The 10,843-nt window shown below is 40.0% G+C and overlaps 1 protein-coding gene and 2 pseudogenes across 1 annotated transcript; 1 reads left to right on the forward strand and 2 right to left on the reverse strand.

The window, feature by feature from the left end:
* Positions 1–98: 98 nt before the first annotated feature.
* LOC126584559 (uncharacterized mitochondrial protein AtMg00370-like) lies at positions 99–665 on the reverse strand (annotated as a pseudogene).
* A 3,009-nt stretch (positions 666–3,674) lies between these two features.
* LOC126587661 (chaperone protein dnaJ 16-like) lies at positions 3,675–4,457 on the forward strand (annotated as a pseudogene).
* Positions 4,458–8,502: 4,045 nt separating this feature from the next.
* Positions 8,503–10,500, reverse strand: LOC126587657 (polyphenol oxidase, chloroplastic-like). The gene has a single exon (XM_050252745.1). It carries the CDS (start codon positions 10,478–10,480, stop codon positions 8,648–8,650), a length of 1,833 nt encoding a protein of 610 aa, XP_050108702.1. The 5' UTR covers positions 10,481–10,500; the 3' UTR covers positions 8,503–8,647.
* Between the last annotated feature and the right edge of the window lie 343 nt (positions 10,501–10,843).

A 10,843-nucleotide genomic window follows, 5' to 3' on the forward strand; every position in this document is an offset into this window, starting at 1 on the left:
TTAAAATAAAATAAAATTCAAGTATAAATAAAAAAACAAAACCGAACCGAACCTAAAGAGAATTGAAAAAACCGAATCGCAAAAAATCGAGAGAAAAACTAAACTAAACCGAACATTAACTTGTGACCAATTAACCAACTAACAAAATCACTTGTTACAAATAACATCTTGTTGTTGCATCAAAATATATAAATGTTGACTAATCTGACTAACTTTGATTGAACTTGGTAAAATGAAATGGTTGATCATTTGAAAAATGAAATTATTTAGGAATAACTATTGAATGTTAAGATTACGTATTGAATTCCTAGTAGTAGACACATAATAAAATAGTGTGTGTGATTGTTTCAGAAGAAATGAAACAAAAAATATGGTAAAGCTATGACAGTTATTGTCTAATGCTAGATGCAAAGGCACATAATAGATTGATATGAATATCAAGAGTTGTCTCGTAATGAAATCGGTTGTTACCAATACTTTCTTTTCGGTTCCTTCTTTTACTTCTTCCATAACCCGAGCTTGGAGAAGGAACATATAAGAAGGCCCTATGGAGAATGTGTTCAAAAATTCAAAAAGAGTATGACCGTAACGAACGAATTGATTATCTTCATGCATAAGGATACTAAATTACTTGGTATAAAAGATTTTTCATCACAAACCTCCATTTTTTTTTCTTTTCTATTGCGATTTCTAAATAATTATATGTTGATTTTTTAATTTTTCATATTAATGTTTGATTTTCAGTGTTTTCTCAATTTTGACAAAAAAACTAAAATACTTGAAAATGAACCCACTTATCACAAATACTTGATGAAAAAAATGAGGCATAGAGTCAAGTAATCTAGAACCTCTCTTTTGTTTATGAAGAAGAAAAATGTGGGAGTAGGATTCTCTCCTCTCCTAATCTCTCTTTTCTTCTATCCCCTCTTATTTAAACGGTTACGATTACGTCACGTATACATCTTGTTTTGAAATTTTTTATATAGAGAATAAGACAACAAAAAAAGAGTATGAGATGAATGGATGGAAGGGGATGGTAATAGGAGGTGAGAGAATCTTACTCTAAAACTGTGGTATATAAATAGATATAGATAGACTGATTGACGATATGTTTCACAGTGAATGGTCTCTTCAATCAGGTGATGATTGTGCTGATAATTTAAAAGTTGTGGTCCTTTTTATGTTTGGAACTAGAATTCTCTTCCCTCCTCTTTCGATCCCCCTCCATTCTCTCTTTATTCAATAGCTATTCCTGAATATATTCAGGAATAAGGAGTAGGATTCTCTCTCTTCTTTTTTTCCCTCCCTTCAAACATAAAACTTAGTAAAATGAAATGTTTGAAGGAGATGAAAGTTTGATGTCCCGAGGACTTTCCAGGAGTTTTGAGTATTTATTTCAATATTTATTTCACAGTGTGATGTCCTGATATGGGTGCCGCAAATCGATGTCATCATTGTTGTCCAACTTCTTCCGGTTTTCCCTCACGGCGGATGGCGACCTCGACAAGGTGCCCTTCCTGTTCTTGGAGCAGTGCCCTCATTTTGATTTTGAGAGCACATATTTCGTTTCGTTTGTCAAATTTTATGTTAGTGTGTGATATGGAACTTGAGTAGATCCCAACAATCTAATTATATGTTGCTGCGTGGATTAATCATTAAAAACAAAAACAAAAGATCATCATCTTCATTTCCCTAAAACAATGCGAGGGACTTTTACTCGTAACTCTTTTCTTTTCCGATTCACCAAATCCAAGGAGTAGAAAGTACTACTGTCACCAAAACAATGCCTCAGATCGCTACAATATTGATGTGTATCTACAAAAGCTTGATGTAATGGTTTAGAAACAACACTAATTAATTTTTAATTGAGTGGTTGTTGAATAAAATGTGACTATTTCAGATATTATTTATGATAAAAATACTAAAAATAATGAGAAGGTTAGTCTGAATATGTAAATTAACCAATAGTTTTGATAAAAATTGACGGACAACAAAAGTTTGGATAAAATTGGAGTGATTACTTCAATATTACTGCAAAAGCTAAAAAGAGAGAAAAAACAAAGCGGAGGCCAAATTGCCCTTGCAATTGGAACCCCTGCCTTTTGACCGAATTTTGGTGCTCCAGCGGTGGAAAAAATGGCGAATGGGTGAATCGCAGGATCTTTATGGGCCACCCACGTGACAGCCCAGCCTCCTTCAGCACAGCCCAACGTCTTGAAGGCTGTTGGATTTCCATAGGTTTTTCATCTGAACCGTTATATTTTCAATGTTAACAAAAATTGAAAATGCCAACAAATTATAAAAAAAATTATAAAAAAAATACAAATGTGTTGCAGTCCTATTGGAATAGAAATATGATTGTGTAAATCCTAACATATCTAGGGTATCCTTATGGGATTCTACCATATCTTTTAGACTAGATATTTTCCTATTAGAGTTGTAATCCTAAAAGTGTAAAGAATTAACTTTCCCTATTACACATCTCTCTCTTCTCTTTCTATGCCACACCTTCCCTTTCTCTGCCTCCATAATAAATGTTTATTAACAACACACTTAAATTAGACACACTTAAGAAACTTAACAAGTTCAACCATCCTCTTCATTTGCCTTTATTTTAATTAAGGGTAAATTACATAGTAACCCCTCAAGTTTGAGGTCTATTACAACCCCATACAACATCTTTAAAACATTTTGTTTGTACCATACTTAGGGCCTCCGTATGTAGACCTCGTACAAATACTCGGGGGACTTAAATGTAATTATGTAATAAAGGAATGGGCAAATATGTAATAAGTGATGAGCCCTTATTCTATAAAAGGACTTCTCACCCTCACAAATAAGGGAGGCCAATTCCTAAGCCTTCTTACATCCCCTAAGCTCTAAGCTCTCTCAAAGCTCTCCCCCTCACCTCTCAGAGAAATACAATAATCAGTGTGGATGTAGCCTAAACATTGGGGTGAACCACGATACATCTTGTGTTATTTACATTACTTGCAGATTCACGGTCGGATTTACGTTGTTCCAAGACCTCCGGTTTTGTGCATCAACATTTGGCGCCGTCTGTGGGAATCAATACGAAAAGTTATGTCGATTCTCTTTCATTCTTTCACCTCCACCGCGAATCTGCAAAATCTGCAAAAACCCACAAACCTCACTGGGTTTTTCTAGAAAAAGCATTCACTAAGCTCCAAAACTCATCCCTTAAACACCATCACTTTTCACCCTCTCTGAAAAAATACATAGAAACTAAACAAAAAACCCATTCCAAACACTCCCACTCCAAAACCCGTGCACCAACATTACCACCGCTAGCTACCCAGCAGCAAGTCCGACTTGTTCGCCGTATCTTTCAGGCGCCATGGACTCCCAGATCTATGGTCGCTGCTTCTTCTTCTTTCTTGGACTCCCAGAACCTCCCCTATTTACACAACTGCCATAGGCCTAGACGCCGTGACCGTGCACCAATCTCCGCCGACGGAGTTCGACGCCCTCCAAGCCCTGACCAAAGGCCATCTCTCCTCCTCGATTTCCAAGCTCTCCAACTCATCGCGATTCTTGCTTAACAGCAAGGACTTCCACGAATTCAGAGTCCCGATCGAGCAAATCACCAAGGAATCGCAGACGATGCATCAAGATCGCTTCTCCTTCCATCTCTTTTGTCTCTTTCTCTCTGCTTTCTCCTGCAAGGCTCCAGGTTGGATGTGCATGGAGTCTTTCTGCCTCTTGGTTTTCTAGGTTTTCCTGATGCTCTGGTGCTGTGCGACAGCTGATTTGCCTCCGCCACTTTTTTGAAATGAAAAAAAAAAATTCAACTAAGGGTCGTGAATTCGGTGTTTCGGAGGTAATCGAGAGGCAATTTCTAGGGTTTTGTGAAGAAATCGACCATCAATTTCGAAAATGCAGGGCAGTCGATCAAAATCGGAGAAGCAGGAAGCTAAGAAACAGCTTCGGCGAAACCCTTATGCGGTCCTCGGCCTCAATAGGAATTCCACCGACTAGGAAATCAAAAGTGCTTACCGGAAAATGGCTCTCAAGTACCATCCTGACAAAAATGCTAATGACCCTAAAACAGCTGATATCTTCAAGGAGGTCATGTTTTCTTATAATATATTATTTGATCCAAACAAACGGCGTCGGTATGACACTACCGGCTTTCAGGCTGTTGAAACAGAAAGCCACTACTTGGAGCTAGATCTTTCAAGTTTGGGTGCTGTAAATACTATTTTTGCTGCCCTTTTTAGTAAACTTGGAGTGCCAATAAAGACCACCATATCAGTTATTGTCTTGGATGAGGCACTAAATGGCATAGTCACTGCCCGTCCACTTCCATTAGGGCACTCTATAACGAAAAAGTTTTTAGAGAGAGAGAGAAAATAGAGATTCGGTGCTCTTCATCTTCCATGGAGAAGCAGAGAATCTGCAAGATCTGCAATAGGTATGGTACATGTTTTCCCCTGCCAGAAATGATCTTTCGACCAAGCCCAAACCTACCATCGGGATTATGAAGCCGATTCTCATCCCTCAAGCTCTGGGAATCTTCCTCAGTGTCAAGGAATCCTCCCGCCCCGAAGATGTCAAGCAGATCTGGGCCCACATCAAGCTCCACAACCTGCATTCTATTCAGTTTCATCTGGAATTCAAAGATCATCACAGTAAAAAATCCTCTGCTTCTCCTCCTAGAAGTTCATCAACATCACAATTCATTTCTTTCTCAGATCGAAGGTGCAGTCTTGGATCTCAATCGGATTCTATTTGTTCCACACAGAATAACCATTGTTCGTACACCTTCCAGTATGGTGATGGCAGTGGGACATCAGGCTATTACGTATCAGGGCAAGGTGCTGGGGTAGTCGCCTACCCCTAGATCCAATCTCTTGCGAATACCACGAGCACTAGTGGAAAACCAGGCAGAAGATAAGATTCTTGTTCTCATAATAATTCACTATTCCGCTTTGGCGTTGTCTGCTATCTGCCAAAAGAGAAAAGAGAAAGTAAAAGCAAAAGCAGAAAACAAAAGAAGATAAAAAGAAACAGACATAATTGCGGTGGTGATGGCATGCAGAAAAAAAAAAGAATTATGGGCGTGACCCATTGAGCAGAGGGTCGGATTTATTTTTGAATGATGTAATTTATTTTTTTATATCTTTTGGAGACATCTATATAAACCCCATCAGAGGGTAATTAAAAAAAAACGGTAAAGCCCAAAATAAATGGGCCGGAATGTTGTGTGGAAGGCGAAGCCCCATAAGCCCAAAATAACACCAACCAAGTGACCAAAATGACGTCCAGTACTACAAAAAATTATTCGGCACCCTGCTGCTATTATCACCAACCAGGTGACCAAAAGTACGCCCAGTACTACAAAAAATTATTCAGCACCCCACCGCTATTATCGCCAACCAGGTAATCAAAAGTATGCCCAGTACTTCAAATTATACATAAGCATTACTCATGTTAATCATACATAAACATTCATGAGCATTACTCATATCAATCATACATAAACATTCATGAGCATCACTCATGTTAACATTCATGAGCATCAGTTATGTTAACATTCATGAGCATCACTCATGTCAACATCCATGAGCATCACTCATGTCAACATCCATGAGCATCACTCATATCAATCAACATAAACATTCATGAGCATCACTCATGTCAATCAGCTTCAAAAGCTTCATTTACAAAAGCTCTAGCTTCAAAAGCTTCATTTATAGAGCTCCAGCTTCAAAAGCTTCATTTACAAAAGCTCTAGCTTCAAAAGCTTCATTTACAGAGCTACAGCTTCAAAGCTTCACTTGCAAAGCTTCACCTACAAAGCTTCAGTGCAGGGTATACAAATACCGCCTCCGAACAACCGCCACTTCGGCCCATACATGGATTCAATTTGAAGTCTCCAGCCAACAGACTCTATTGACCGAAGACTTGGGGGACTACATTATGTACCATATATTGGGCCTCAACTGGGCCTCATAAAAAATACTTGGGGGACTTAGCCCATTATTTATGTATTGAAGAGCGAGCCCTTATTCTATAAAAGGGACTCACTCACTTTGATTAGAGAGCACCCATTATTTATGTATTGAGGAGCGAGCCCTTATTCTATAAAAGGGACTCCCTCACCATCATTAAAGAGCATCGTCGCCAACTGAGCAACCGCCTCGCCGTGAGCGCCAACTCTAACCCATCATCTTTGTAATGAGGAGCGAGCCCTTATTCTATAAAAGGGACTCCCTCACCTTCAACGCCACAAGTCAAGCCAACCAAGGCAACACAAGCAGAGTGGCTTCGCAACATGTGCTACTTCTAGTTGAGCATCATTTCAGAATGAGCACCGCCGCATATCAAATATCAGTTCTAGACGACATCTAGTTACTTCGGCTTACACATGGACTGAATTTCAAGTCTCCAGCCAAAAGACTCTCTTGACTGAAGACTTGGGGGATTACTGTTTATACCATACTTAGGGCCTCCATATTTAGACCTCGTACAAATACTCGGGGGACTTAAATGTAATTATGTAATAAAGAAAGGGGCAAATATGTAATAAGTGAGAAGCCTTTATTCTATAAAAGGACTCATCACCCTCACAAATAAGGGAGGCCAATTCTTAAGCCTTCTCACATCCCCTAAGCTCTAAGCTCTCTCAAAGCTCTCCCCTTCACCTCTCAGAGAAATACAATAATCAATGTGGACGTAGCCCAAACATTGGGGTGAACCACGATACATCTTGTGTTATTTACATTACTTGCAGATTCACGGTCGGATTTACGTTGTTCCAAGACCTCCGGTTTTGTGCATCAACACATTTCACTTTCATACCTCAAGTACTATTTTATTTTAATATAATACATCCGTTAGATTTTCCATCCATTAATCTGTTAAATGCTGATGTGGCTGCCACATTTGTGCCATGTGGCAAAAAAAATAATTTTTTTTTTTTCAAAAAACCTAAATCTTCTAAATAAATTAAAAAAAAAAAACCAAACCCCACGTCGTCTTCCCTCCCTCCCTCCCGCCCCCCCCCCCCAAAAAAAAACCCAACCTACAACCTGCAACCCAGAAGAAGAAGAAGAGAGAGAAAAAAAAACCCATCTAAAAAAAAAACCCATCTTCATCTTACCCGACCCCCCCTTCCTTGCAACCCACCCCTTTCTTCCCCCCTCCCGTTTTTCCCAAACCCACCATACCCATCCTCCGCACCCACCCTCTTCCCTCCTCTACACACCCCACTTCTTAAATCCATACCCATTAGGGAAGATGGGATTTGGGTTGCAGGGAAAGGGAGATGGGTTTTTTGTTTTTTGTTTTTTTTCGTTTCTGGGTTGCAGGTAGTGTGGAGGGGGGCCTTAAGTGAGGTAGGTCGCGAGGTTGGGGGGTGGGATAGGGGATATGGGAAAGGGATAATCGTTTGGGGGGGGGGTTGATGGGATCTGGGTTTGGGTTTTTTTTTTTTTTTTTTTTTTGGGTTGAAGATTCATTTTTTTTTAAATTTAAAAATTATTATTTTTGCCACGTGACACGCATTTGGCAGCCACGTGGCACAAATGTGGTAGCCATGTCAGTATTTAACGGATTAATGGATGAAAAATCTAACAGATATATTATATTGAAATAAAATAGTACTTGAGGTATGAAAGTGAAATGTTTTAAAGAAAATAGTACTTGAGGTATGAAAGTGAAATGTTTTAAAGATGTTGTATGGGGTTGTAATAGACATCAAACCTGAGGGGTTACTATATAATTTACCCTTTAATTAATTATGCTTGTAATACTAAACTATGTTATATGCTAAAACGCTGGGTATCCAAACTTCGTAGAACTTGACAAATTAGCCATCACTGTATATAACAGGGGTTCAGTGGTAAAAACAATATCATTTTGAAATTTTCAAACAAAGCACCCAATACTTTATCACTTTTTTTTACAATTTCAATAACTAAATACTAAAGCTAAGTTTTTTATTTATTTTTAATTTTGATAAAACTAACACTAATATATTTTACAAACAAAATACCATTTTTCTCGGTGTTGTATGTTCATAAGGCCTGTGAAACGTTGGCACGGAGTGAAGGGTACTCACTTTTTGGCCCAAAATGCATAAGGCATGTAGATATGTTAATCAAATTTTGTAAACTAAAGGACATAGAAGTTGATAATTAGATTATAATTTAAGATAATACTAAGGAGACTAAATTTGCAAACTAAATGATGTGTCACCAATAAAAATAAGCACGTTTATCAACGCTTAAGTAATAACCAATCATCAACTTTCATGTCCTTTAGTTTCCAAGGTTTAATATACAAATTTAGTCTCCCAAGCATTACTCTATTACTTAAGTATTGATTAACAGACTTATTTCTTATGGTGACATATTATTTAGTTTACAAATTTAGTCAACCCAACATTACTCTTTTGAAATTGTCTTGTCCACTGATATAATTCTATTTTTCTTGTGATCAAAACTTCAAATGTTAGCAAGTCGCACGTAAAGTCGCTTCTGAGAGAATGTGCTCACATTGTAGTTGAAAGATTATGTGGCTAGCAACATTACAAATTTAATTTGGTATAATTTTAAAATATAGATTGAGGAAAAAAATGATCACATTAACTAGAAACTGAAAAGGTTTCAGCACAGTTTGTTCAAGCAAGAAACTCAATTTTGATGCTACCGATCTTAACAGCCTGAGCGCCGTACCTGGGCACTAAAGTCACCACCACACTCTCATCATCTTCAGCACCCAAATCCTCCAACAGGTCCGTTAACCCCAACCTTAAACAACTCTTGCTCTTTTCCTTCTGCTTATGTGGCACACTCACAAAACTCCCAGCAAACTCGCTCTTGTCGGGTCCACTCGGTGCCGCATCCTCATCGTCCACGTCATTCACATACACATCAAACTTCACAGCCACATCTTTGTCAAGCTCAATCCCCTGAATCACCAGTATCTCCTCCTCATCCTCTTTCTCCTTCTTGCTCCTCTTCTTCGGCTTCGGCCTTGACACCACCGTACTTATCTTTGTCTCCAAATTTATTGGAAAATCTTTACCCGCCACCACCTTCCCTGATGACGTCGTCTCAGCGGCCTTCGCCACTCCAGCCGCCTTTGCCTTTCTCGCAAGCTTTGTCCGACGTGGCGTCGGTCTAGACTTGAGCCATGGAATCTCAACATCTTCATACGTATACCCTAGCTTTTTATTATCAAGAGTGTCCCTCACCGTGACCCTAACAAGCTCAGCATTCTCGTCATAAAACAAAAACCCCGTATCCAACCAATCCTTATCGTTAATATCTTTATTTTTAGTCCCTATACTTTTCCAAATATTCCACATTCGATCTATATTCGAATGGTGCGAAAAAAATATTGGATCCCTTGCAGCGGAGTAAAAATTCCCCATGTCTTCAAAATTAGGTTGCGTGTTATCTCCGGTCCATGTATGAACCGGACCATGTGGGGTCGTTTCGATTGAACCGGCCCCTGGATCTGGTTCAGTGCCAGCCCTGTAGGGCGAACCAAAGAACAACAGCGGTTTCTTGGAGTTGGAAACCATCTGCCTATACATGATTTTGAGGTTGGCGTCGATTTGAGCATCCTTGGACATTGTTTCATCCGTGCCGTTGAAGTCAAGATCGATGAGAGTCGGCGGCTGATGGCTGGCAGCGCGGAGCTCGTCGTAAAGCGGAGAGTCCGGGTTAGCGTACAAGGCAGGGAGTTGCATGCCAGCTGGCGCGTCCCAGTTCCAAAACGGCAACGCGAACGTCGGATCGTCTATGAGTTTGGCCAAGATTCTTTCGTGGAAGTATAGGTAGTAACGATGGAAGGGGAAGAAAAGCCAGGATTGATGGATTTGGAGCTCGAGGTTGGGGAAGCCGACTTGGTCGTACGCGCCGTCGCAATAGGCACAGTGGATATCGGCTTGCTGGGTGAAGCTACGCGGATCGTCGTCCGGGAGGGCTTTCATGAGCTCGATGGCTTTTGAATATTTTTCGATGTAGGCTTTATCCACGGTGTGAGCTGCCGGCCTGACGCGGAGTTTGGTAGGGGAGGGGAATTTGAAGTCTACGATTTTTTGGGACGTTGGCGGGCAACAGTTGGTCGGGACTGCTCCACTTGGAAAGTCCGCAGGTCCGCATTTGGCTAGGTCAGGCGGCGACACTGGCTTTGCAACAGCGAAGGGGTCGCTGCCAAGACCAGCCACTCCACCGTACAGGCTTCCGAGACCTATAAGTACATGTCTTCTGTCTAGGTTTACTGGAGAAGGGTTTTCATGGTCGTGATCGTTGGAGCTAGTGGAAGGGTTTTTGTTTTGGTCACTACTATTATTTGTGGCTTTGCATGAGACGGCTTGTAAATTGGAATGCCTAGGGTTTTCAAATAAGGAAATTCGGTGATACTTTTGGGAGAAAGGGAAGAGAGAAGTTGTGGGGATGATACTTGTGGTGGAGGTGACGAGTGGAGCTGACATAGAAGCCATGGTTACTTGACTCTGAATACTACGTTGTATAGGCTTTGCTTTTATAATGTGTTCTAGGTTTTACTTTTCTTTGCACAGGTGGCAGGCCGTACACATTGGCGATCCTTAAGGGTTTGACGATGAATACTACGTAGTCATTTAGTACAGGGCAACCATGCACTATAGCACGTGGCATGTAATATTTACGTAGCCTCAGAAGGTGAAGCGGTTTTGGGCTTCTTGTGTACCAATAATATTTACGTAGTCATTATTCCACTGGATGGATTGCGTGCACGTGATCTTTATTCAAACAAATCACTATTGACCATATATTGCAATTGGTTAATGTTAGGCAAATTAAATTTTTACATCAAATAATGTGGT

This window comes from Malus sylvestris, chromosome 10 (genome assembly GCF_916048215.2).
Source record: "Malus sylvestris chromosome 10, drMalSylv7.2, whole genome shotgun sequence".
In the NCBI taxonomy this organism is placed as follows: domain Eukaryota; kingdom Viridiplantae; phylum Streptophyta; class Magnoliopsida; order Rosales; family Rosaceae; genus Malus; species Malus sylvestris.

Bases quoted from the DNA above. Each gene is read 5' to 3' on its own strand.
- LOC126587657 (XM_050252745.1), bottom strand. From the start codon at position 10,480: ATGGCTTCTATGTCAGCTCCACTCGTCACCTCCACCACAAGTATCATC.